Source organism: Malurus melanocephalus, unplaced genomic scaffold (assembly GCF_030028575.1).
Source record: "Malurus melanocephalus ecotype Western Australia unplaced genomic scaffold, MMel_1.1 scaffold_71, whole genome shotgun sequence".
Taxonomy (NCBI): domain Eukaryota; kingdom Metazoa; phylum Chordata; class Aves; order Passeriformes; family Maluridae; genus Malurus; species Malurus melanocephalus.
In genome coordinates, this window is record NW_026623303.1 from 2307178 (window position 1) to 2331252 (window position 24075).

At 47.8% G+C, this 24075-nt stretch overlaps 1 protein-coding gene across 3 annotated transcripts in view; it reads left to right on the forward strand.

Moving 5' to 3' along the window:
* The first annotated feature begins 10590 nt into the window (after window positions 1-10590).
* Window positions 10591-24075, forward strand: part of PDGFRA (platelet derived growth factor receptor alpha) — a 37223-nt gene continuing 23738 nt past the window's right edge. The window contains exons 1-3 of one of the 3 annotated variants that reach the window (XM_057366797.1): window positions 10591-11199; window positions 20471-20531; window positions 21877-22191. In XM_057366797.1, the coding sequence (XP_057222780.1) occupies window positions 11191-11199; window positions 20471-20531; window positions 21877-22191 (385 nt within the window). In that variant the 5' untranslated portion in view covers window positions 10591-11190. Of the gene's footprint in view, window positions 11200-13064; window positions 13326-13730; window positions 13750-20470; window positions 20532-21876; window positions 22192-24075 lie in introns of those variants that run through there. The other 2 variants (XM_057366798.1, XM_057366799.1) reach the window with 2 other exon arrangements.

Below are 24075 nucleotides of genomic sequence, written 5' to 3' on the forward strand. Positions count from 1 at the left end.
AATAAATGCTTGAGATAGTATTTCAAAACTGTGCTAGTGGGACTTGATTTTTTCAAAGGTTTTCTCCAATAAGAATCATAACAATTTGATAGTGATCAAAGTTTGTAATGAAGCAAATTTATTGCCATGTTATAACTTTTTGATCTGTGTCACCACACCCTTTAGAAAAATGAGTGACCTTTGCACCTCAAAATCCTTTTGAGTATAGGAAATAAAAAATGTTTCTAAAATGCTATTTTCAGTTCAAAGCAGTTGTCATATAAATTAAAAATTAGCCTAAATGTTACATCCAGTCATATTCTCCTAATTTTTCTTGTGTGAATGTTACTTGCATTACTGAAAGTGCTGCATATCTCATTTTCCTGAGGCAACATACCAAACACTTATCAATATTTTCATAAAACCATGTATTTTTTCAAACATTTCTGTCTTTTCATGTACCATAAGAACATTTAGGATTTCAATCACTCTGCCTTTTCAAGCCTTAGTGAGCCAAATCAACTTCAATCTGATGATATCAGAGGCAGAAGAGGCTGGAAAGGAACGGCATGCATTTCTTTGATCCTGTTCCTGTTTTTCACCRCTCGCTGGTCTCAAAATTGTTTAGAGAAGTCTTGTATACCGAGGTTGACCAAATCCATCACAATCTCCTTCCCTCTCAGGTAGCTATCTGCTGACTCAGCCCAGAAGTGTGGCAAGTGTCTGCTCTTCCYGTGCCTCAGGCAGAGATTAAAGCCTTGGTGCTGGTTTTGTCACAAAGGAGCAAGCACTGACCTGTCTTTGCCTTGACCCAGTTTTCCTCTGTCCCCGGTCCAATAAATGGGAATGTGCTACAGTCTGAAGACAGACAGATGGAGGAAGAGTCTCAGGATGTGACTGTTGCAATGGCTTGAATGTGAGCCAGTACAACTTCATCGTTGCACAAAGGAGTAAACAAGCTCAACTGGAGTATGGGGCTGAGATAACCCCAGTGTTCAGTGTCAGCTCTTGAGCTGGGGAGAGTCAACATGCAGCAGGGATGTTTCCCATTCTTCTCTCTGCTTTTTTCTCTTTTTTTTTTTTTTTTTTTTTTTTTTTTTTTTTTTTTTTTTTTTTTTTTTTTTGAGGAAAAAGAAAGAGGAAAAATAAATTCAAAGAAATGTGGAAGATGGGAACATGCTGGTGTTTTAAAGATTTTTTTTTCTTCTAGGCTACAAGTTGGATCTTCCTAATTTTGTCTAAAAGAAAGATTTCTTGGAGAAAAAGAAAAAAAACTTCCACAAGAGTCTGTTAAAAATTTCCAGCAAAAAGCAGTGATCTCTTTGGGCTTATTGAAGCTTTTTAATTTATGTTAACAACTGCCAGATGTTATTTGGAGCAGCGATTTTGCTCTGTTTGCTGTAGAGAAATTTGGGACAGAAGATATCCTACTTGATGATAGAATATCTATCCTGTCCTCATTAGCTACATTCAGTGTTCTGAGTTTCTTCCATAGTGATGCAGAAAAAGRACCCCTGACATGAGGAGATGTACATATTGATACAGCTTGTTGAAGGTTTYTAACCACATTTTAATGAGTTTCAGGAACCCTGATCTTAAATCAGGCTTCCGGCAGAATGGCCAAGGAGAAAGGCTTTAAGTATGATATGCAGAGGTATGGTTTTGACCAAATGCTTCTGGAGTTCCTGATTAATTCTTATGTAGCTATTACAACAATATTTTTTTATATTTGGGAAAGAGCAATGCTTGCCAAAATACTCTGTTGTGTCGATTAATTATATTTCAAGATGGAAAGCTACCATACCACCCCTGAATAATGTTCCTTGCTACTTTAGAAAACATTTGGTAAAATATTACACTACAGCTTTTTTTTTTTATGTTTGTTTTGGTTTTTTTTTTAAATCACACCAGAGTGAGCAACATTTGATGAGAGGAGGCAGAAGCAGGAGAGTGATGGTTTACCAGTCTACAGCAGGCATAGGCATCCCAACAAATTTAAGAGTTTTATTGACATGTTGTCCTCAGGATCAGTACCCCTAAATTTTAACAGCTCTCTGGTGGCCACAGAAACCACTTTATCTGCATCCTTCCTCTACATGATAGCAGAAAATCCAATGACTCCACCAGATGCAGTGCACAACCTCTTTGAAGAGTGTCAGATGCTGCTAGAACGATGCACTTCAAACTCAGAGAGCATCAACCCAGCTGATCTGCAGAGACTGRAGGAGTGGCTTGGTAATATCCGCCAGTTCAGAACCCAGAGCCAGAGAATTTCAGCACATTTTTGGGAGTATGGGTGCAAAGCAAGCAGGATGCCTGATGCCTGTGAACAGAAAGTAGAATGATGGAAGACACTGTAAAGAGGAAGGAAAGAAACAAAATCTGAAAGCAGCCCTTACAGGGCTATGGAAGGATTTCAGAAAACTCTGAATCTACTTTATGGAATCTATTCCCCTGCAGGGTCTTGAGCTGTCATGTTAGTCTGGCTTCAGATAGGAAAGATCTCCTGGCCCCATTGCTCTGTGTGCTGCCATCCAGCTCTGCACACATTGGAATCCTGTTGTGTTTCTTCCAGAGGCGCCTCTAAATCTCCTGGGGCAGGAGTCAGTTTTGGATGGCATGCAAAAGTGCTTGAAATGCCTGTGTAGAGCCTTCTCCTCTGCTGTGAGAAGCTGTGGAATCTAAGTGAATGGTCAACTTCTTGAGATTTAGGAAACWGTCTGGTATTTAGGCTAGAGTAAAAACAAATGCTGCCTGCAAGAGCAGATGAGGATGCAGTGTCTCACTTCCTGGAATTCGGGGCTGGCAAAAGCAGAATCCTTTTAATTCATATCATATCAAGGTCTTCTGCACATTCCTTCTGAATGTTAGATGCTAGAAGTGGAAAGTTGGCTCTGGTTTTCATTGTTTCCAAAATGAAGTCTTTTTGGTGATATTCCTAACAAAAACACTAAAACCTTTTCTAACAACCCCAGCTTCAGGATACTGATTTTTCTCAGAGACATCTAACAGACTCCCATTCTTTGCTCTTGGTCCCATTCTTTGCTCACTGTAACTTCGTGGATTTCAACAATTATCCCTCATTTACACCAGCGAGGTTACTGTAATCACTGTGAAGTGGCTGATCTTTCTCCCTGTATGACTAGCACTAAACATGAGCTGATCCATTTCATTTACTTGATCCAACCCAGTCTTCTGGACCGTAACTCCAAAGGGTATTCCATGTGTTGGTGCACATGGGCGCAATGTTTTCCAGGCTAATATGGACAGAAATGGTATGGGCAGTCTAAACTTTCACCTTGGTAGCCTTGCAGCTGCTTTAGTGCATGCTAAGTGCACAAGTACCTTAAATGCCAGCCTGAGGACATAGACTTCTGCCTATGTTTTCTCCAGAGTCTCAGCTGCTCTGTCTACCCTGGGTGCTCCCTGCCCCAAAAAGGGAGTGTCCTCTCCTAATGTGGATCTAATCATCTAACCATCAGAAACCAGCCCAAAATTCCCCATCCAAATGGGGGATGTGAGGACTGGCATCAATGCCCTTCAGTGTGCCTGGAGACCTGTGATGCCCACCTTGACAATTAGGAAATACTCTGTCTGTACCCTCTGCGTGTGGCGTTTCTCACACCGTGGTCCTGTTCTGGTTCCAGGTCTCAGCCTAATCCCTGACCTCAGCAGACCACAGACTGCACCCAGGTTTTTTTCAACAGAAAGCCTGTCCTCCAGCATGCCTCTCCTGTCTCTCTGGCCACATCTAAGGGCTCAGATGTGGTGGGATCGATCCTTGGGCCTCTCAGCAAATGCTAGATGCAATTCCACAGGAGTTTGTCATTACATTGCCATAGTGATGTGACACATTCAAGATGACATCATATTTCTCAGCACTGACTCCTTACTAAAGCCACCCTGCTGTGGTATTTTAGATTCAGTACCTGCTCTCATAATGAAAGGGATTTTTTTTTTAACTCCAACAGGTTAAAAMCCATCACTCCTGACACTTTTTAACCTCTGTAGAGATCTAAAAGCTTGTCTGCCTGAAGGACTCCTCACCACAGACTACTTTGGGTTTGAATTTTGTGGTGTCTCCTTTCTGTTGTGGTTTCTGGAGATGCTGCAGGAGTTGCTGGCAAAGACATGGAGCTGGGTGGAGGGAGCCCATAGTGCCTGTCCTTACAGACGATGCTCATTTTATTTTTGCTTCTGGGTGGGAAGCCAGCAGTTGGTTTCAATCCCAATTTGAATGTGTATTTCTCAGAGTCTGGCTCTCTTCTTGTGTAGCACTGTGACACTGAGATATTCTGGGACACTTTTACTCACCATGGCAGAGATGCATTCCTGGAGTCTGGAGTGAGGGTGTTTTTCAGTGCAGGGCCACGTTTGAGTGATTCCAGCTGGGAACCCCTCTCTCTCTGGTGTTCTGATGGAGCTGGGGTTTACTGACCTTCATAAAACCGTACCCCCCTGCCACATGACTGCCTTCCCCCTGGCACACACATCCCCCTTCACACTACACTCCCCTGTGACCTGGGGCTTCTGCCTTGCTTCCCCTGGGTTTGGGCAGGCTGAGCAGCTCAGAAACAATGATGGCAGCGAGAAGGGAGGAAACAAAGCTACCCAAGAATGACAGCAGTCTTTACTCAGGCTCCAGCGGATGCTTTGAGGGATCCAACATGCTTTTTTGAAAGACAGTTTGTTACATCCTTAATTCCAAATAATCCTCACTGCTAAAATAGGATGCAAACATCATCCACTGTAATCCTGCTTCTCTCCTACTCTTCAAAATAATTGAAGAGTGATACTTACACAAGGTGACTGCCTACCCTAGCTCCTCTAGTCCCTTTATCTTCATTCAGATGCTAATGATGGTTTAAACCAAAGTTTGTGATTCACAGGSCTAAAGCAAAGCTAGGCAGAAGGTCTGCAGACAGTAGGGGAGCTAGCTGTTTTTAACTATCCTCCTTTCCTAAGTCAATATTAGGATAAGCAGCAATGAAAAAGGCCAACATACGGAGAAGGAATTTAAAGCCAGGAGAGCTTCAGAAGCCGTCAGAACAAGCAGCCCCACAGGGCAAAGGGCAGCAGAGAGACACTGGCAGGTGCTAAGTGGGCTGAGGGACCATTTGTCTCCCACAAAACAAAGCACTAGACTCCTCAGATATTTACAGGGGCTTCTGTCCACCCAAGCTGTCAAACTACCTCTATATTTTAACCTCCCCTAAACAGAGCTGTGTGCCTCCAACATCCCTGTAAGAAGCAGAGCCTACAGTTATACTTCTGAGCACTGTTTTGATCAGCCTGCAGCTGTACAGCTGCTCATGTTCCTGGGGTAAGGCATTTCCTCAATTCTTCTTCTCGTCAAATTTACTAAATACTACAATGTTTTGGAAAAGGATAATTGGAGCAGGCTTCATAGATTCATTCAGACTACCAGAGACTCTGCTTGCAGCTTGCTTAGCAAGAGATTCCCAACAAAGTTTCACAGAGTCATGGATTTCAATACCTTTTTCCTATACTTGCATAAAACACRTTGGGAGAAAAAGAACTAAGAATAAAAAAAATATAAGTTTGGTAATAGATATGATGGATAAGAATTGCAAGAATTTATTAGGATTTACATTGGCTTCACAAATGTTTTCTCCCATCACAAAGAGAGGGAAAGGAAATTCTGTACTCTCTTGACAATAAGGAGAGCACGCTTCTATTTCCTTTGACTATGAAATCAAAAATAGAGATGAAGCGACCTGTGCCTGTTCCTTCTTTGAGGTGTCCATGACTGATGGACAAAGAGAACTGTTCTGAATTGGGCATTTTTTTGTATCCTTACTGCTATTCCTTCGGCACTTAGCCTGTTAATGAGGGACAAAGAAAGCAAAACATGGATGGGAATAGAGGCCAGGAAGGTGAAGGATTACCCCTCAATTCCCTTTCTCTCAAAGAACCTCAAATGTGTAAAATCAGAATGCGCCYCATCTTCCTAGCTCTTGCAGTACAGGTTCTTTTGGAGCTGCAGTTGGTTCTCCTCCCATGTTTGCTTCCTGCATCCTTCCAAGGCACTCACGCAGGGCAGAGGAAGAATGGTAGATAAGCTCATTGCAACAGAGGTGGTGTGATGTGTGTCTCAATGCTTCCTAATTCTAMAAACCTGCTTAACAAAGAGATTAAAAGATTACTCTCTGAAAGAGTCAGCTTCACCATGGTGTCTTTGTTCACTGATTCAGCAAGGAGTCCTCTACCAAAAAATGAAGYTGACAAGGCTTGGTATTCATGTACTTTTGAAATAACAAAATTATTTGAGTACTATATGCCAACCCCACTTAAAAAGAGCAAACTGCCTTTTCCAAATTCATAGTCTTCATACACTGCAAGGAATCAAAAATAAATTACTTTCCCCTTCCCCCTTCTTTTGCCATACACCCTAAAGAAAGATCTGATTAGCTCATGATGAAAATCTGGGGCCACTCAAGAGAATGACAAATGCCCTTGTGATTTCATTGGGGCTGAAAGCCAGACCTGGCAAAAATTGGCCAGTGTCTTCTCACCAACTGCAATCAAAWAATGGTGACATATTTTCTATGAGGGGCATGTGCCTAACAAATGAAGTGATATTAGATACAGAAAGTGTTAAATGGCACCTTGATTTCTTACAGAAAATGGTGTAGTAATTTACAGCATTTCAGTGTTCTTCTAGGAACTCCTTTCAGAGTTTGCTTCCCAGGGATACTGAGGAACTGCCTTTTGACAACTGCTCCTTCTCAGTGTGTTGAGTCTAACAGTCAGATAACAAGGTTTGCACCATGAAAAAAAMCAACATGTTGACTAAGGTATAAATTCAGAATTACTTCAATGGTCATGTTGTGGCTAAAGCATTGAAACTCGTGACTTCACCAGCAAGCAGAAGCTTGCTACTGCCACAGCAGCAATCGTGTCATTTTAACAGAATTTGTTTTCTGTTTGGACAAYGTCCTGCAAAATTAGAAGTTTCTGTACATAACATTTTAAGCACAGTTGGTTGTCAAGGGTTAACTTGGTTAGTGGAACCAAAGTGAAAGTTTTAAAATGCTGCTGTCATAGAAAACAAATGCCTTCAAAGCACATATAGCATATGTTATTTAAAAGAGTACTGAAATAAAGTCCTGGTTTTAATTGTTTTTCTTTGCAGAACTTCTCTAACTTTATTGCCAAAGAAAAGACTTACAGAGCCAATTTTTAATCTTAATTATACCAGATTCAATCTGAAGTATTTCCCTTGAAGTCAGAGTTACACCAGTTTTGCACAAAGAAGAATCTGGCCCAGTTTCCACATTAGACTGTTTCTCAAAAGATAATTTAGATTAAAAAGCAAAATATCTTTAGAAATGCCAGCAGTCTAAGGACCATAATGTAACTACAKGCTGCTCTGTGCTCTGTTCTTGAGCCACACCAGAACTTTCCTATCTGCGCCTGAACTGTAGCTTTGCATGCACGGCTACAGGAACGTTTACCTGCATTTTCCTCTCATCTCACTCTCTCATTTCTCTCTCCACAACCACCTTGCTGAAGAGGAGTGCATATAACAGCTCTCTAAAGGATTGTCAACAACATGCAGGCMAATGAGCATGTAACTGAGGCAGAAAGTGCTCTCAACAGAATTAGAGAGATACAGAATAAAGGACCTCACAGAAAAAGGCCAAATAGTTTTTTGGAGAAGTAACAGAAAAAGAGAGGAACAGTTTCCGCTGATATTTCAGTGTTTCAGTCTCTCCTGTTTCTGAACTAAAGAAAGAAAAATGATCACGTGGGCTTTGGTCACTCCTTGGAATAGTTCGAGGTATGATTGGTGCCTGCTTGGTTTCTTCCATGGCTGATTAGGGCCATAGAACGCTGACTACAGGAAGCATGCAGCACTGCAAGAAGAATGACATTGTGATTCATGCCTCGTGCTGACACACCKCCAGCATAATATTGGTAAACATGAGTAAAATGAGTAAAATGACTAAGAGGAATGGCCACATTCATTTCCAGGTCCGGAGCTTTTTTTGCTGACTGTGACAACACSGAGGCTGATTCTTGCAACTCCTAGTGGTGGCTCCACACAAAACTATATTCTGCAAGCTCTTAGGAAGCATTAATGGCTTTCCATCTTCTTAATCYTTAGGATGGGGAAGATCCATGCTCAAAAACATTCCACGCCACAGAAATAGAGAAATAGTGTTTTTTTGTTTATGGGGGTACTTTGGAGCACAAAAGATCTGGTGAGGAAAGAAATCCTTTTAGAAGCCTAATTACAATTCAGAGACCTTGGCAGTATAGCTCCAGTATTTCCACAGTAAGTCATCCCAAAGGTGTGTGTTGATCACTAAGCATCAAAAGAAGGGATGAAGCAGAAAAAATTGCCTGGAGCATAGGCAATTCAGGGTATTTAGTAAACAGATATGTGGTTTCTCTCCCGCGTCTGACACTTCTTGATGCTCAGCATATCTTGGACCTTCTGTGCCCGTGGTAGGAATGCATGTGTGGGGACCAACATTGACACAGATGCTGGCCCTGCCCACCGTGTCAGGGATGACCATGACCACGGCATCCAGGGTGGCCTCCACACCAGGCAGCTCCCCCGTGCAGAGCTCAGGGCTCCCAAGCACAGTAGCCCGAGGGGAGCAAAGCTGGTACTAATAGTGAATAACTGCAGAACGAAAGCAGCTCGGTCTGCCTGTGGTTTTGTCCTGCTGTAATCCATTAATTGCTGCAGCTCGAAAGAACAAAGGCAGAGATAATGGTCTCGGGAGTTACGAACCGAAGTCAAACCTGGGCTGAATCAGCAGAGAATCCTTTCATTTCAGAGGGAAAACTTTTCATTTGTGGCACGGGGGGAATTTATCTCTCTGCTTTACTTGCAACATGTCACATCCCCCGAGCTACTGAGCCCGGCCCCGGCCGGACCTGCGGGGCTGGACCGACAGGGCAGGAGCCATGAGACTCCCGGGAGGCGGAGGACGGCCCCTGCTCGCCATACTCTCCAGAGCCGCTCGATCGCTGATGCAGCCCAGAGGCAGCCGCGGCTGGCGGGGTGCGGTGCCCCGGCCGGGCTGGGCCGGCTGCTCCGCGGGCTCCGGTGCCCTCTAGTGTCGCGGGCGGCGGTGGCACTGCCCGGGCGCCCTCGGCCGGAGGTGAAGGCAGCCCGGAGGCGCCCGCACCCCGGCGGCGCTGCCTCCCCGCCCGTCGGTGCGGCGGCGGGGCCGGGACCCCCGCCCGGGGGCTGGGGGCCGGAGCGGAGCGCGGAGCCAGGCGGTGGCAAAGGGCCAGGCCCGGGAGGGACCCCCGGGCCGGGACCCCCGCCCGGGGGCTGGGGGCCGGAGCGGAGCGCGGAGCCAGGCGGTGGCAAAGGGCCAGGCGGGTAACAACCCCTTTTCCCCTTGCTCTATCTCGCCCCTAAACTGGGTTCAGGCTGCTTCTGGACCAGAGCGGGCTGTTTATGCTGTCGCAGTTAAAATGTCAGGGCGGGAGGAAAAGGGGAAAAAAAGTCTGTTTTTCAAAGASTAAGGCTTCCACGGCTGTTTTGGCATCTTTTAATGTCAAGAGCCAAACGCAACAAGGAAAGCAAAACAGCTCGACGTCGTGGCAGCAGCGGCCTTTGTGGGAAAACGACGGGTATAGGGAAGAAAAACTACCTCAACCAACCATGTGGGGAATAAAAATAAAGGTTAGGGAGGGCAGGCTGGGTGAAGTTAATTTCTTTTGTCTGGCTGCCTGTCCTCCCGGTGGCACGGAATCTCTGCTATTCAGAGCCAAATTGTGTTGAACAAACAAAATGAGGGAATCTGTGCTTGTGGAAAGACGGAAACAAATAAAAACCTAAAAATCTGGTAGGAATGTAAATGAACGCTGGACGCTCCTGCCGGCAGAACACATCTGCCAGAGGAGTTTGGGCCCTTGGTGCTCCCCTGACCAGCTAACCTTCTGTCTCAGGAAGCCCTCACCGCTGTGCTCTCCTCCCTCCGCGGTAGTTGTGAACGCAGATGTGAGGCCGCTCTGCTTTTTCCCTCTTTCAAGGGTTTGAGAGGTCTGTGCTTCAGGCTGTAGCTTCTCTTCACCATGCAGGGGTTCCTGCTCTAAAAGGTAAAAAGGGTGACTCCTGCTCCGTGCGTCGCTGAACGTGGGTAACGATGAATCAAACCCAGACATGCCTTCCCATTCAGTCAAAAGGCTGCTGCCCCTCCGGGGGGGGGGTGGTTCCCGCGGAGCCCCGGCCAGAGCACCCCCTCTCCTGCCCARTCCCGCCGCTGGCCGCACAAGCCATCTATTAGGCTTTCAATAGGCTTATCCCGTTAACCGCTTCCCGTCTCACCCTTGGGAGAGAGCCGCGGGAAAGGGCTTATTACTTGAAACAAATTGTGATTTCCCCAGGGAGGACAATGCTGAGCGCGGGCGGGGGGCGGGTTGGGGCTCCAAGGCTCCCAGTCCTCCTGAAAGCGTCCGCGAGCGGAGAGAACCAAACCCAACCCAGCCCGGACTCTGCCGGCGCCGCGGGACGTGGAGGAGGACACACAGACACCCCCGCCATCCCGGGGGGCAGGTTAGGAGCATAAACAGGCGAGAGCGGCTCTAGCCCGGGCACTGCAGTTTGTTTGAGACGCGCAGCTTCCATCTGTTACCACATAAACACAMGCTAACGGGATGCTTTATGCTCCAGCCCTCCAGTGGAGGGGAAGGCGGGAGGACAGGGGAGAGGAGAGGGGGCCGCAGTGGTAAAAATCCCCCCACCCCCAGCCTGTCCTCTCGCTAACCCCAAGTCCCCCTCGCCTCCCTGGACGGGACCCCCCTGCACCACACGGGGCGGGAGGCAGAGCTCAGCAGCCGTCCCGGAGGGTTTATTTTAACTACCACCTCCTCCGCGTGGGACCAATCCATAGGCACGGCCGGCACTGCGGAGSGGGATCGGCCCATCCACGAGACCGGCAGAGCCCAGCTCCCGCCGGCTGGGTGCTCCTCGGGTGGCGGGCSGGAAAGCCACGTCGAGGAAACTGTCACCGTTCCCCAGAAGGGTCCCTGGGCGACGGTGCATCGCCATCCCTGTCTCCGCGGAGCCGTTGGGCCCCCGCCCGAAGCGTCAGTCTGGCCTAGCAGGCAGCTTTGCCAGTCCACAGTTTGCAATTTTTATTTTTCGCTGGGTCTTGTGAGATCTCACGTGGAAGCCGTTAACGACCTCTYGATAATGATCACGACAAAGGCATTATTCAAATGAGGCAGGTAATTGCAACCAGAAGGCGCCTCCCGCCCTTTTCCTTTTGCTCCTTTCTTTTCGCAAGAGTATCTCTCGCATTACATCCCATCCTGATGGTAYTTCGCCAGAAATCGCACGCACGGTAAACTAGACACGCTCACGCCGGTACGTCGTGGCCCGAGCTCTGCAGGATCGCCCCGACGTATAGGCAACTGACGCTCATCTTCGCGGGGTTTAAATTTCCGAGAACCCGCAGCTTTGATCCAAGTCATGATAGAGCATTTCCCTCCACAAATTAAGGGGTTCAGGCTGCTGGGTGCGCTCGCCCTCTCAGATGGAGAGTTCCATGGTGCGGTGTGGTTTTTTGTTTGTCCTGTGTTKTTTGTTTGTTTGTTGGTTTGTTTTTATTTTTTCTCCCTGCTTTTGACTCACTGGGAGCCTGTTGTTTACTCACGAACATTACGGTATCCTGTTAGCATTCCGACCAGGGGCTGCTCATAGATCTGACTCCGATGATTTCCTGGAGGAACATGTGGAAGCAATAGYGGGGTTGTGCACTCACCCGAGCCGAGGATGCACTAGTGGAGGGCGTGCAAAGGGCCGGGAGCACCGCCGGGGACCCTGCCAGCCCAGCCAGGGGTACCAGGTTCCCCTGAGTGCGCATCCATGGGAGTTGGTTCTCGTTTCTGCCTCTATTGTGTTCGGGGCATCTTCGTTTCAGAGGCTTAATTCTCCCTCTCTCAGGCAAGAGAAAAACCACTGGGTCCTGGCTCTTGACTTTGAGGACAAACTTTTGTTTAATACTAAATGGGAGAAAGAAGTGCGGGTGGTGGTGTTGCCAGATTGGGGAGGGAAGGAAGGAAGGAAGCGGGAAAAACCTCGGGACGCAGCTGTAGGGCCGGTGCCCTCTCCCCGGGAGCAGGCGACGGACAGGGACCCGTTCTGCTGCGCTCCGCTCCGTTCCTGGGGCTGCACTGCCCCCTCTCCCGCGACCGCCGCATCGCCTCGCCCCGCCGGCCCCTCTCTCTTCGCTCCGCACGAAGCCTGCAGCAAAAGGGCGGTGAGGGCAGCTCCCCGGCAGCTCCCTCGGCCACCCCTTATCGCCAGTGATAGCGACGGCCAACAAAGCAGAGATWCCCAGTGCTGGTTCCCCGGCGGGGATCAAAGCTCCGTCTGGAGCGTGTTCAAACAGGACGGGTTCGGACGTGCGCTGCCCGCGCCTCCGCCGGCACCTACGGCCCCTGCCGTGTCCCTGGTTTGGTTATTACTGGGGTCTGTTTGCGCTGGGCAAAGCCAAGGCAGAGACGAAGAGAAGAGCGTTCGGTCCCGTCGGAACTGCGGGGTTTGGGGGATCTGGCTCCTGGCGAAGGATACCTTTCGTTGTGTCTTTCATTCATAAATGTTAGTGATTCGTCTCTCCCCCTCTCTCTCTGCGCCTCCTGGTCCTGGCTGGCTCACGGCCGTCCATCCAGCTTTCTAGCCCAAACCCGAGCTCAGCGGTGTACAAAGGACACGAGGAAGCCGCGAATTCGTTTCCAAATCAAACTCCCCATCCATAAACTCACACTGTGACCGTGGACATCGAGCCCTGCGCCCGACCCACCGTCCTGGAGGGTCTGAGGAGTGAAAGCTCATTCATGAAATTGGGAGCACTCTGAGTTTTCATGAAAGTTTTTCGACTTTTTTTTTTATTTATTTTCTCCCCCTGCAGTGCAAAATACCCCTCTTCCCCCTTTGCTCCCCCTCAGCCCTGCCATATGGCCAACCTCCCCCTCCCCTGCAAGGCTGCAGAAATCTGGAGGCAGAGACTGGCCCCCCTGCCTGCGTAAGAGCCTCCCGCCGGCGCGCCCGCCTCCGGCCGCGGGGCTGGGGGCGCCGGGCGAGCCAGCATACTCTTATTCTGAAGGRGCCTGAGGGGGGCTTCATTTCCTGACAGCTATTTACTTAAAGCAAATGATTAGTTTTGGAAGGATGGTCTATAACATTGAATCAATTACGGGACGCGGTTTGTGAGACCATTACAGTCGGATCGGGAGGGAGGGCGAGCGGGAGGGAAAGAGCGCTGCTGAGCGGGGAAAGTCACAAAAGACGTGGACATAATTTGGATGTTTTACAATCTGCAGGATTGGGGCTGCGGATTGTAAAGGAGAAGGTAAGAGGTGCGGGGCATTTTCCCCACCTTTTTCTTTTCTACACCTTTTCTCCCGCGTTTTTTTTTTTCTCGTTTATTTTAGTAGTTTTTCTTTATTTGTTGGGGATTTTCCTCTGTTCTTTTTTATTTTCTTTTTTTTCTCTTTCCCTCCGATGCTCTAAGCGGAGCGGAGGGTTTCTTCCCGCGGGGAGGAGGCGGCGGGCTCTGGCGACCCCGCGGAGGGGAGTGGGGCTGCGGTGCTGCGCTGTGCCGGCCGTCGGGGTGCGGCGGCGAGCAGCGCGGGCAGCGCTAATGACAAACACATTGGGACGGCGGGGGCCACCGCGCCGCATTCCTGCCGCGGGGGCGGGAGCGACCCGCCGGGGCTCCGCGGGCAGCGGCGGTGCCCGCCCCGGGGGGGAAAGCGGGGACGCTCACCGACCAAGTAAGCGGCTCCCTCTCTTCTCGCATCCCTTGCTTCCTTCACCCCGCTGCTCTCTCGTCCCTTCCCCCCACCCTTTGTTTTTCGCCACCTTCCCTTCTTTAGATCCCCTTTCTCACCTCGCTCCCCCTGACCYGGTAGTCTAAAATGTCCCGAGATCCCGAGCGGAGACACGCACACAACCCGCGAAAGGCGACCCGATCTCCAACCCTGCGCGCCCCTTCTTTTTTCTTAACGTGTCTCTGTGAAAGGGAAGATGCTGAATTTAGGCAGGGCTGGTGCCTGGAGCCTTTCCAGCCTGCAGCCCCTCTCGCAACGGGAACGCCAGCCTGCCGTATGCCCTGCCGGACTGCTGGACCCAGGGAAGGCTAAACTCTTCGCGGCCACCTTTTGGATTTTGTCAAGAGTGAGCTGCAAACTTGCCAGACTCTGCCCGGCTGGAGTCCCCTGGAAAAGTCCTAGGAGCAAGTAGGAAATGGCTTTTTGGCTGTCCGCGGCGTTGCTCAACATTTTTGGACGCGGATCCCATAGTTCAGGAACCGTTCCAGAGAACAGGATTTGGACAGCTTTTTCTGGAGCCAGCAGCGACCGATCTAGCAAGSCTGCAGCAGTCCCAGGGCACAGCCTTCAGTCCCCGGGGCTCGTCCGCATCCCGTCGGGGAGGCGGCTGCGGACCTGAGGCGGGGGCGATGCTCTGGCCCCCACCGGTGGCAGGGGTATGTTTCCAGCGCCCCTCGACGGCATTTTCGGCGCGTCTCTCGAGCTCCCTGGCGTTCCTTCGGGGCCTAAGTCTGCACTCCCGGAGTGGGCAGCGCATCGCCTCGGCCCTTTATGGGGTCCTATGAACCCGGTCCGGGGGCTGCGGGCACATCGCTSCCTCTTGGTCCCACAGCTCCCAGGAGGGGCGCAAACTCTGTCCSCCGCCGGGACTTCCTCCCCTCTCCAGACCCCGCGCCCTCGGGGTTCGTGCTCAGCCTGACGGACGGGGCTGGAGAAGAAGCGTCGGGTCGTAGCGCCAGCTCCGTAGGGAAACACGTCTGCGCTCTGCTCCTCTCCGTCTCTCCTACCCTGCTTTTTCTTTATCCTGGCTACCTCGCATTAGGGRAAAAAAGTAGTGTCTCGAGCTTGGCAAAGACTTTCCCATTGTTTCCCAGACAAACAGTGAAGTGGCTGTGAGCTGCCGTCTCTGCTAGGTTTGCTCGGTGTCCCGGGCAGCCTTTGATCTGCAGCGGCTGCAGCCGTCGGGCTGCGCCGAGGGTGGGCGCACCGAGGGGGAGCCGCRGCAGAGCCGCTGTCCCGCTCCCCGGGGATGCCACCCCAGGGTCTGTCAAGCGCCTGCAGCCTGATGGGGGCTGGAGAGTGTGAACGGAACCATCCACACCCCAGTCCCAACTGGCTGMAGGCGGCCGCTCTCTCCCCGACGCGCAGCACCAAGGCTTATTTTCTCAGCATCTCCTAGGGCCGATGCAGAGCCCAGCTGGAGCCCCAGATTGGCTGACTAAGCTCTGTGTCCTTGGATGGGGCAGGAGACAGGATCAAAGCAAGGAGACAGGCATTCCTCTGTCATCGTCTCATCAAAATCCGGGCTTAGAGACCCGACTTTTAACTCTGGGTGTAGAAACGCTAGGAGAAGATCTCCCAGCAAGGGACTTCGGGTTTAGCTTCTGGTGAACAATGAGTATTTTGAATGGCCCTCAGCTAAACAGCGGTTTTAGCCAACCTCAAAGTCTTTTTGGGGAAAAGAAGTTTGAAGAAAAATGAGACCTCACAAAACACTGGGATTTAGGAGTCCATAAGCAAACCAGCTCTCCAGCCTGCAGGCACTCTCCCGCTGCTTTTAATGGGATCCCTTGTTCTGGTACTCCTCTCCAGGCACCRAGAGAAGGAGGTGTATCAGTCCAGCTGCCGTCGAGCACTGGGGCCATCTTTGCTGTTATTAGTTTGTTGATGTATGGGAAATCTTCATGTGGCTCTGAGGGTAATACATAGGTATTAGGTTTCAAGAAAGCAGGAAGCAATAAATATTTTAATAAAATACCTCTCTTCTGCACTACAGCATTGGGCTAGGATTCAACTACAGCATATATAGATAGTATATATAGTATATCTGGGCATAGCCCAGACATTGCAGATTATTTCCAGTTATACCAGTTGGTCTAAAAATGAGGCTGAAATTTATAACTTTATATAATCCTTGGCTTGCTTTCTTCCTTATTTAATCAYGACGGCAATGGTACCTACTTTTGCCCATGAACTCTGAAATTTTCTTCTTTTAAAGACCTAAAGACAAAGGATTGACTTCTGAGAGGTGATTTTTCCTAGTGGTGGTGAGGATTGCTGATACATTTCAAAAAAACAAGCAAGAAAGCAAGAGATCCTTTCTCTCCCTCTTGCCTTGCTCTCCTGCTTGACTCATCTCTTGCAAGCCTATGAAGTTTTGCACGGGTACACAAGGGAAAAGTATGCAATAGCTAGGCTTCCTAGTTCTTGTGGTCAACAGAGATGGATATTTTTTCCTACACAATGTTTCCGAGCACTTGAGTTGGGTTCTGAGGTGTTCTTTGATTTGATTCTGAGAACCTAAAGAAGATATTTAACTTGGAAGTGCCAGTTTTGGTGTTTTGATTTTTTTTTTGTTTTTTTTTGTTTGTTTTTTTTGTTTTGTTTTGTGGGGTTCCCCCCTCCCCCACCCCTTTTTTTGTTTTCAGCCTGGAAAACCCTCCTTGGATCAAGTGGGAAAATTTAGACTTTGCAATTTCTCCACCTCCTTTAGCTCCTAGACTGAGAGATTCTATCCTGGAGGGTTAGGCTGAAGAATTGGGACTGACTTGAAGGCTCATCGGGAGGCAGCCAACACTGCGTGTCCTGCAGAGCCCAAAGCAATCATCAGGAGCCCAGTACTGGGCTATTCTTGATGCATGATTATTCCTTGGGCTTTTCTTGATGCATAGTGTTTCTAGGAACAGCCTATGCCGAATTCAAATATTTGTAAAGGGATGAAACAAGCCTCATTTTTGGAGAATATTTATGCCACTCTTTTTCATTGAAGACCTCTTCTGTTGTTTGAGCCTTTCTGCAGCAAAACCATSAGACCCACATGTTAGCGCTTCAGGGCAGCGTTGCTCTTGTGGAGAGTCGAGTTTGCAGTCCAGGAATTGAGGACTAAGAAATGTTTCAGGAGATCCTGTCTGAGCATTTACATCGAGCTGGTGACATATACCTCAAAAAAGAAATGTCTTTTCTTGGGCTGGCCTTAGCTCTTCCTGGAAAAGATCAGCTTTCCCAGAAGGACAGACTGCCACTCTGACAAAATCACGACTGAAATTACCCAGCCCTCTCATAACAATGGTAATCATATCATTACGTGCCAAGATTTACAATCCAAATACTGTCCTATCACTTATGTAAATACAGAGCAAATCGGACCAGGATTGGAGTTTGGATGGATTTTTTTGGTTGTTTTTTTTTTNTTTTTTTTTTTTTTAAATCACATGAAATTAAAAATGCAGGGATTTTTGAATTTTAAGTTGACCCAGGAGACTCAGTTTAGGCTGTGTCTGCTACGTTGGAGTCTAGCGTTGCCTTGTGCTGGACAGGAAATGTTGGGAGGCTCTATAACATGGATCAACATTGCCATCGTGTGACTACGAGCATGAACTGCAGTGAYCGGGTGGCTGGCAGGAAAGCCTCCCAGCCGCCTCCGGTGTTCCGGTAGATGGGCTGGTTTTCTTTCTTGAGAGGTCTTCGGTTGATTCAGAGCTGTATGAAAATAATATATATCCCTGGCTTTTCTTGGTCCCCCTCCGCTCTTCCTCTTTAGGTCGGGTAGAGCACTCACCTAGGAATAAAATTTCTAAATTTTCTAAACATATATTTCCATTGAGTTTTTAAACATTGATTTTACCTTGACTTCTGTGGTGCAGTCAATGAARCCTTTCTTTGTAGAAAGCCAGTGCTTGGCACTTTGTGTTTGGAAAATTGACTCCTGACTGATAACAGATCTTTAGARTTAGTTTTCTGATTTTTCTTCTTTTTTTAATCACTAAAGCACACGGGAGAGATACCAGGATTTCAGTCAGAGCCTTTCAAAACCCATGTAAATTCAGTGACTGTTCAATCCTGGGCAAATCCCCGCAAAGAGTTTGGCAAACCCCTTAGAGAATTACCTAACTTTTACTATACACACCCGTGTTTGTATTTTAGCTAACAATGTTCTAAGTATGCMAGGAATTAAGGCTGGCTCAAACTCATGTTGTACGTGCCCTGTTAATACTGGGTTTCAGTTTGCATGAACCTACTGACTGCAGCAAGGCTACACCAAGTTATGGACTGATAGACCAGTGTTAGGAGCTGAACCTGATGTATTTATCCAGGGCTGAGATTTGGATAGTTGGGAACAAAGAATTGTTCTGCCATGCGGAAGGTGTCCGTGCATGCAAAGGTGTCCGTGAATGTAAATAAAGACAGCCAGGGTAGGTGTCGGTGTTGTGGGAATGAGCAAACTCTCTCCTGCCCATACGTGCAAAATTGTGCCTGTGTTAAACTTTGAGTCCAGCACGGATGTGTGAGGATGTGCTGCTGATGGTACCAGCATTCTTAAGTTCGACACCTGATGTAACTAAATTCAGTTCAAATAGGTTTTGARTAGAGATGATGGAGAATCCTTAGTACATTATTCTGTCTTTCACAGTGAAGAGGTGTTGCTCTGGGTCTTGATGAGATTAACGGGTCATTGAGGAAAGATCAAAGCTCTGGGTTGTGAAAGAAGAGCCAGATGGAGAAAGCAAATTTAGTTAAATCCTTGTGTTTTTAAACTGCAGTGCTACATTGAGACACTCATTGATTTCAGTGTCAAGACAGCAAGTTCAAAGTAGCACTTCGGAAATGCCATCACCCGTGTTTACATCGTTTGGCTTCAGTCATCTCTTATGCAGCTCTTCAGTAGCGCCAGTCCGCTTCAGCAGAGCTTCTGGTGTTGGAGAGATGACATAGCCTTGCTTTTTCTCCTCCTGTACTGCATCACTTGCGTTGAATAGTCTGGTAAAATAACATAAACGGGTGAGAGAGTCGCCTTCTCAGTGAGAAAAGGGATGGAACCTGGCAGAAGCGGGCTAACATTTTCTTGTGGATCTTGGGAAATTAGGAGTCAGATCAATAAGCAGACCATGCTAAATCTTTAAAGAGTTACGGTGGGTTACTTTATTGGAAAAAAATGCAGGATAGAAATTTGATAAAAACGAGTAAGGAGGCTGAAACAGGGAGTTATTTGATATCCAAGAGTCTGTTATCAATGAGAGAAGATACATAAACACATGGCAATTATTTCTAATTGAAGAATCAGGCAAGATGCCCTGCCTCTGCTGGAACACTGTTAGCTGAATTTCTGAAGGTGTTCATACATGTTTTTGAGGCAGGTAGTCTTCTAGTCCTGCTTCTGAGACCTTTACGTTTGATTTGACTATCAAATTCTTTAGCTTTGCAAAGGGGTGCTGTCTGCTCCACATGTTGCAGGAAGAAAGCAGGACTGGTTCAGAAACACTGCTTGGCATGTTGTAAGCATTTAGCTCCCATATGGCWCTGCCACAGCTCCAATAACTAGAAGCACCTACATGCTTTCCTATCTCAGCATCAGGAACTGGATACCAGAGGATGAATAGAAACTCTTCAGAACCTTTGAAAAGTAGTGCCTGTCTTGGTACATCATCCTTTATTTTACTGCTTGGTCTGTGTTTTAGATTAGGGGCTCTTCCACACAGTTTTTTTAATCTATATTGGGTTTGGGCCAAATCCAGTTGCTATTAGAAGTCACCAACAAAACATCTGTTGGGTTCAAYGGGAACAGGGATTGTAGTATCTTCTCCTTTCAAAATTACCTAGCAGGCTGCTTGAGGATTTTGTGTAGAAATGTCATTACATGGCACAAAAATTACATAGAAGCTGATTGCCATTGTTGTCTCTATAAAACAGATGCCTTAGGATTATGTGTCTGAAAGTTGAAATAATTGCCTGTGACCTATGATTCGCTGCACCATTGGGGAGAAGAGATGCTCTGTGAATGGCAGTGCTGGCCTACAGTCTGTCATGGATTTGTTTCATTAGAAAATTTCAGCATCTGTTTTAAATAGCATGTCTCTCGATCAAGGGAATTCTTGTTAAATAAACAATAAGCACTATTGTATTGCATTGTATTCTGTAAGCTATATATACACACATGTACAATGGCAAAACAAAAATATCACTCGCGGTTGTACTATTTCTAATAAGAGCAGCTTTAAAATGTGCTTTTTCTTCCATAAGCACTGCTTGCAGCTGAAAGGTCAGAACTTACCTTATGAAGAWGTTACATCTTCATTGATGCCTGTGAGGGGCAGGAGTGTTTCTGTGGGCTCAGCCCCAAARGCTACAGTGGGGGCAGAGCTGCCTGCAGGCTGTTGGAAATGGGGTGCCCAGGACTTGATTCCTTACACCAGGACTTKGTTCCTTAGCCTGCCAGTGGTGAGAAACGGGTTATGGTGCCTGTGATCGCTCTGGGGCCACTCGCACCTCATGGGAGGAGGTGGCAGGAGTCTCAGTGGGCTGTGGCTGTGAAACTGGGTCCCTGGACCATTCCTCTTTGTGGCACCATGTAGAGTGACGGGAGGCTGCAGAAGAGGGGTACTGCTACATCTTATACAGTTGTCAGTCCATTAACTGTCTCTCTCTTGCCTTTTCCTTTCTGTTTCAGTCGTTGGTAGCTATGGCTACTTCCCCACGGACGCTCCTGATCTTGGGATGTTTTCTCACAGGTAATGTTTCTCAGTCCTCTAAGCCTCTCCACCTCTAATTCTTCATCACCCATATTTAAACTCGCTTTCGTTCTGCCCACAATAACAAATGCCACATAGCTGCCAGCTGGCTACAGACCTGGCTTTTCTGCTTTTCCCTCCAGTAGGCTCTGACAAGACCTACTGAGAARGCAATACTTTTGTTGGCTCCCGCCGGCCACTTTGGCGCTCCTGTGCTGCTTTAGCCTCCTGCCCGAGCTGTCTGACTGTGCAGGGACAGTGACCCTGCCCACCCCTGGCTGTCCCCCCTGCCCCGCCGGGGTTTGTCCGGCAGYGCGGTGCGGGCGAGGCTCCCTGTGTGGGCTCCCCGCATCCTCCCAACCCGCACCGCTGCCCGCGGCTGCCGGCCCAGCCTCCCAAACATCTGCCGAACCAGGGCAGGGCAGGCCTTGCCACAGGGTGCCAAAAATAGAAAGGGCCTGTAGAGAGAGGTAACTCCGGGCAGGAGTGGAAAATGGTTTCAAAGTGAGTCTGAATTCCTGGCACCGGTTTATTGCAGAGAGTGCCAATTTCACACAATGGGTCTAGGTGCTTGTTTATTGTACCGGTCATTTGGTAGACTGAAACCACAAACGTATTTCCTTGGTGAGTTCCTAATTTTTTAGGGTTTGGATCCTTTAATTTTCCTTCTGAGAGCTGGACCTGCGCCAGCCCACCTGCAAATCGCCTAGACTTGCAAATCTGAGACTGTAACTGGAGATTGCATCTGCAAACTAGTGCCATCTACAACATCTAGTTCAGGGAATTGCAGTTTTATTTGGCTRTAAGCCTTCTGTGCATTTTGGCTAGAGGTAGACCTGATGTACAAGCTCCTGCTCCGGCCTTTTGCAGAAATTGAAATCAGATGTAAAATTCAGATGTCRTGGTAAGTGGTTTCCAAATTTTGGCTGTGAGCTTGCTTTAAGGCTGACAGAACTGCTGGTTTCTTGACCATAGCTAAGGAGGTGTGAGATGCCTGTGACCCAGCAGCCAGRGTGTGGAAATCACTGGCCTGCAGAAGAGCTGTGTACACCTTTGGGGCTGGAAAGCTGTGGTATGGGAGCTATCTCTAACTTCACCCCTGTCTTCCACCTCTTGATTTGACAAACAGAAGTCAGCAAACAAACACTTAACATTTCAAAGGAAAGCCATTTGCTATCCCTTGGGCAAAGCTCTGGCTTTTAACAAGGGCAAATTTCCCAGGACATCAGCAGGTCTGAAATAGTCAGAAAAAAAAGCTGCTCTGGATCTTCTCTGCTTCCATTCACATCCTTGTGCCGAGGTTGTTTTGTGTATTCACATACTATTTATTTGTGTCTTTTTGCAGGACCACTCCTAACATTTTGCCAGCTTCCTCTGCCAACTATTGTTCCCAATAGGAATGAAATGGTGGTACAGCTCAATTCCAATTTCACACTCAAATGCTCTGGAGACAGTGAAGTGAGCTGGCAGTACCCAGTGACCGAGGGAAACCACAGGATAGACATCAGACAGGAAGAAAACAACAGTGGCCTCTTCGTGACGGTGCTCGAAGTAGGAAATGCCTCGGCTGCTCACACGGGCTTGTATGTTTGCTACTACAACCACACCCAAGTGGAGGATGGGGAGGTGGAAGGGAAGGACATCTACATCTATGTGCCTGGTGAGTGGGGGTGCCACAGCTGCCCCTGGAGGTTTGGGTGGGAGGGGTGAACCATGGATGTTCAGAAGAGGTGTGCTGCTGGTGGCTATTTGCTGTCAGAGGAAGAGAAATAACCCCAGGGCCATTTCCTAATGTGTAAATCAAGGCCAGCCTCTGTGAATCTGTGGATACATTCTTCTTTCTTTCCATTGTTTTTTGCATTTTGCTAAGAGTTTTAGTTGTCAAGTAGAGCGATGAACTCACAATTTTAGAGCTGAGGTTTTCTGACCACTGGGGACTGGAGAGTCGACCTTAGTGGTCACACAGCTCATCTGTGGGAGTCTGTCCAGCCTTCAGGTTTGCCTGGCTCCCAGATGGGGATTAACAGAAATGGCAGTCTTTTMAGGGGGAATTGGGTGGATATTTGAGGATGTGCACTGAGCAAACTGGTGCTGTATGTGATATTAAAGCTGTTGCCAGAGGAAGGCCCTATCTTGTTCTTAACCTGATTTAGGCTCGAACTAAGAACTGGAAAAAGCTCATGTGTGCACAGGGCCTGGGAAGCATAAAGCAATGGAGATGTGCTGGGGGTGGCTGTCAGGAGGGGAAAGAAGTGTTCTTGCCAGCCAATCTGATGCAAGATTAAACACATGGTGCTACTGTGCAGTGCCCTGTAATTTTCAAAGCAAACACAGCCTTCCCAGGCCCTGTGTTGCATTTCTCTTCAGTGGTGGAAAACTGCTGGACTCAGAAGAAATTACATCCCTTCTTTTTGAAAGCGCCCATTTCCAGCTTTGCCCTCCCACCACCTTGTCCTGACTGGAAATCTGCTTAAAGGCTTTCCACCATGTCCATGGGATGAAAATCTTTGTTGTCATAGCTGAGGTGGACTCCAAAGGCTACGCCATGACTGACTGCTTTCATAAAGCCCTGTCTGGATGTTTTCTTGGCACTGGCTGGGCTTCAGGGTGTGAGGGTCACTGCTGCAGGGCCAGAAGAGATCAAGTCACTGGATATGCAGTTCAAAAATACTTTGAACAGGAAACAAAAGAGAGAAGAAGAGTTTGCAAATCATCCTGCAAAACTGCAGTAAGTTCTGAAGGAGGTGATGTCTGCAACAACGGGGAAGATTCTGGAAAGGCAAAAAGTCAGGAAGCAATATCAGGACTTGTTTTAAAGGCTATTTTGCAGTGGCATTAAGTTTTTGCTGTTGCCAGTGTGTGATTCCAGGACAGTGATTGTTCCAAGACTCTCTCTCCATTTTCCACAACAAATGTAAAATGTTTGCATTCATTCTTGAAGCAAGATGTTTCAGCAGAAGCTGCCAGCTTTGGCACATATATTTCAGTATCCAAGCAGCTCTAACCAAATTACCAGAAGATGTTGTTTATGTTAAGCAGCCTTGTAACTCATCCAGTGAAGGAATATAAAGGCAAAAGATGGAAGATTTCTTCAAGAAGGCTTTTTGGTTTGGTTTTTGAAAGCCTCTAGACATCAGCCTACCAGATTTGCAGGGCAGGAACACCCTGTAATTTTTTCCACTTGCTAACCATCAAGATGTCATAAATGCAGAAACATATCCTTTTCTCCAAATTATAGAGAATGTCTTGTTTCCACTATAAACTTTGTCTTTACAATTGTTTTTCCTGCAATGAATTAGGAGGGCAATGGGTGGCAGCAACCCACTTYAGGCAGGGAGGATTACGTTGAGACTTCACACAATATCCTATTTTCACTAACAGCACATAGAAAATCAAACTAGGTGAATCCTGTTTCTGTTTCAAATTACAGTGGGAAAATGAATACATGGAGCTGGCAGCGTTTTTGGAATGGAGCGCTGTGTTTGGAATATTGATACAAAGAGCCTGCCAGTGCAGCAGAAAGTCTATTGTTGGAGGGATTTGG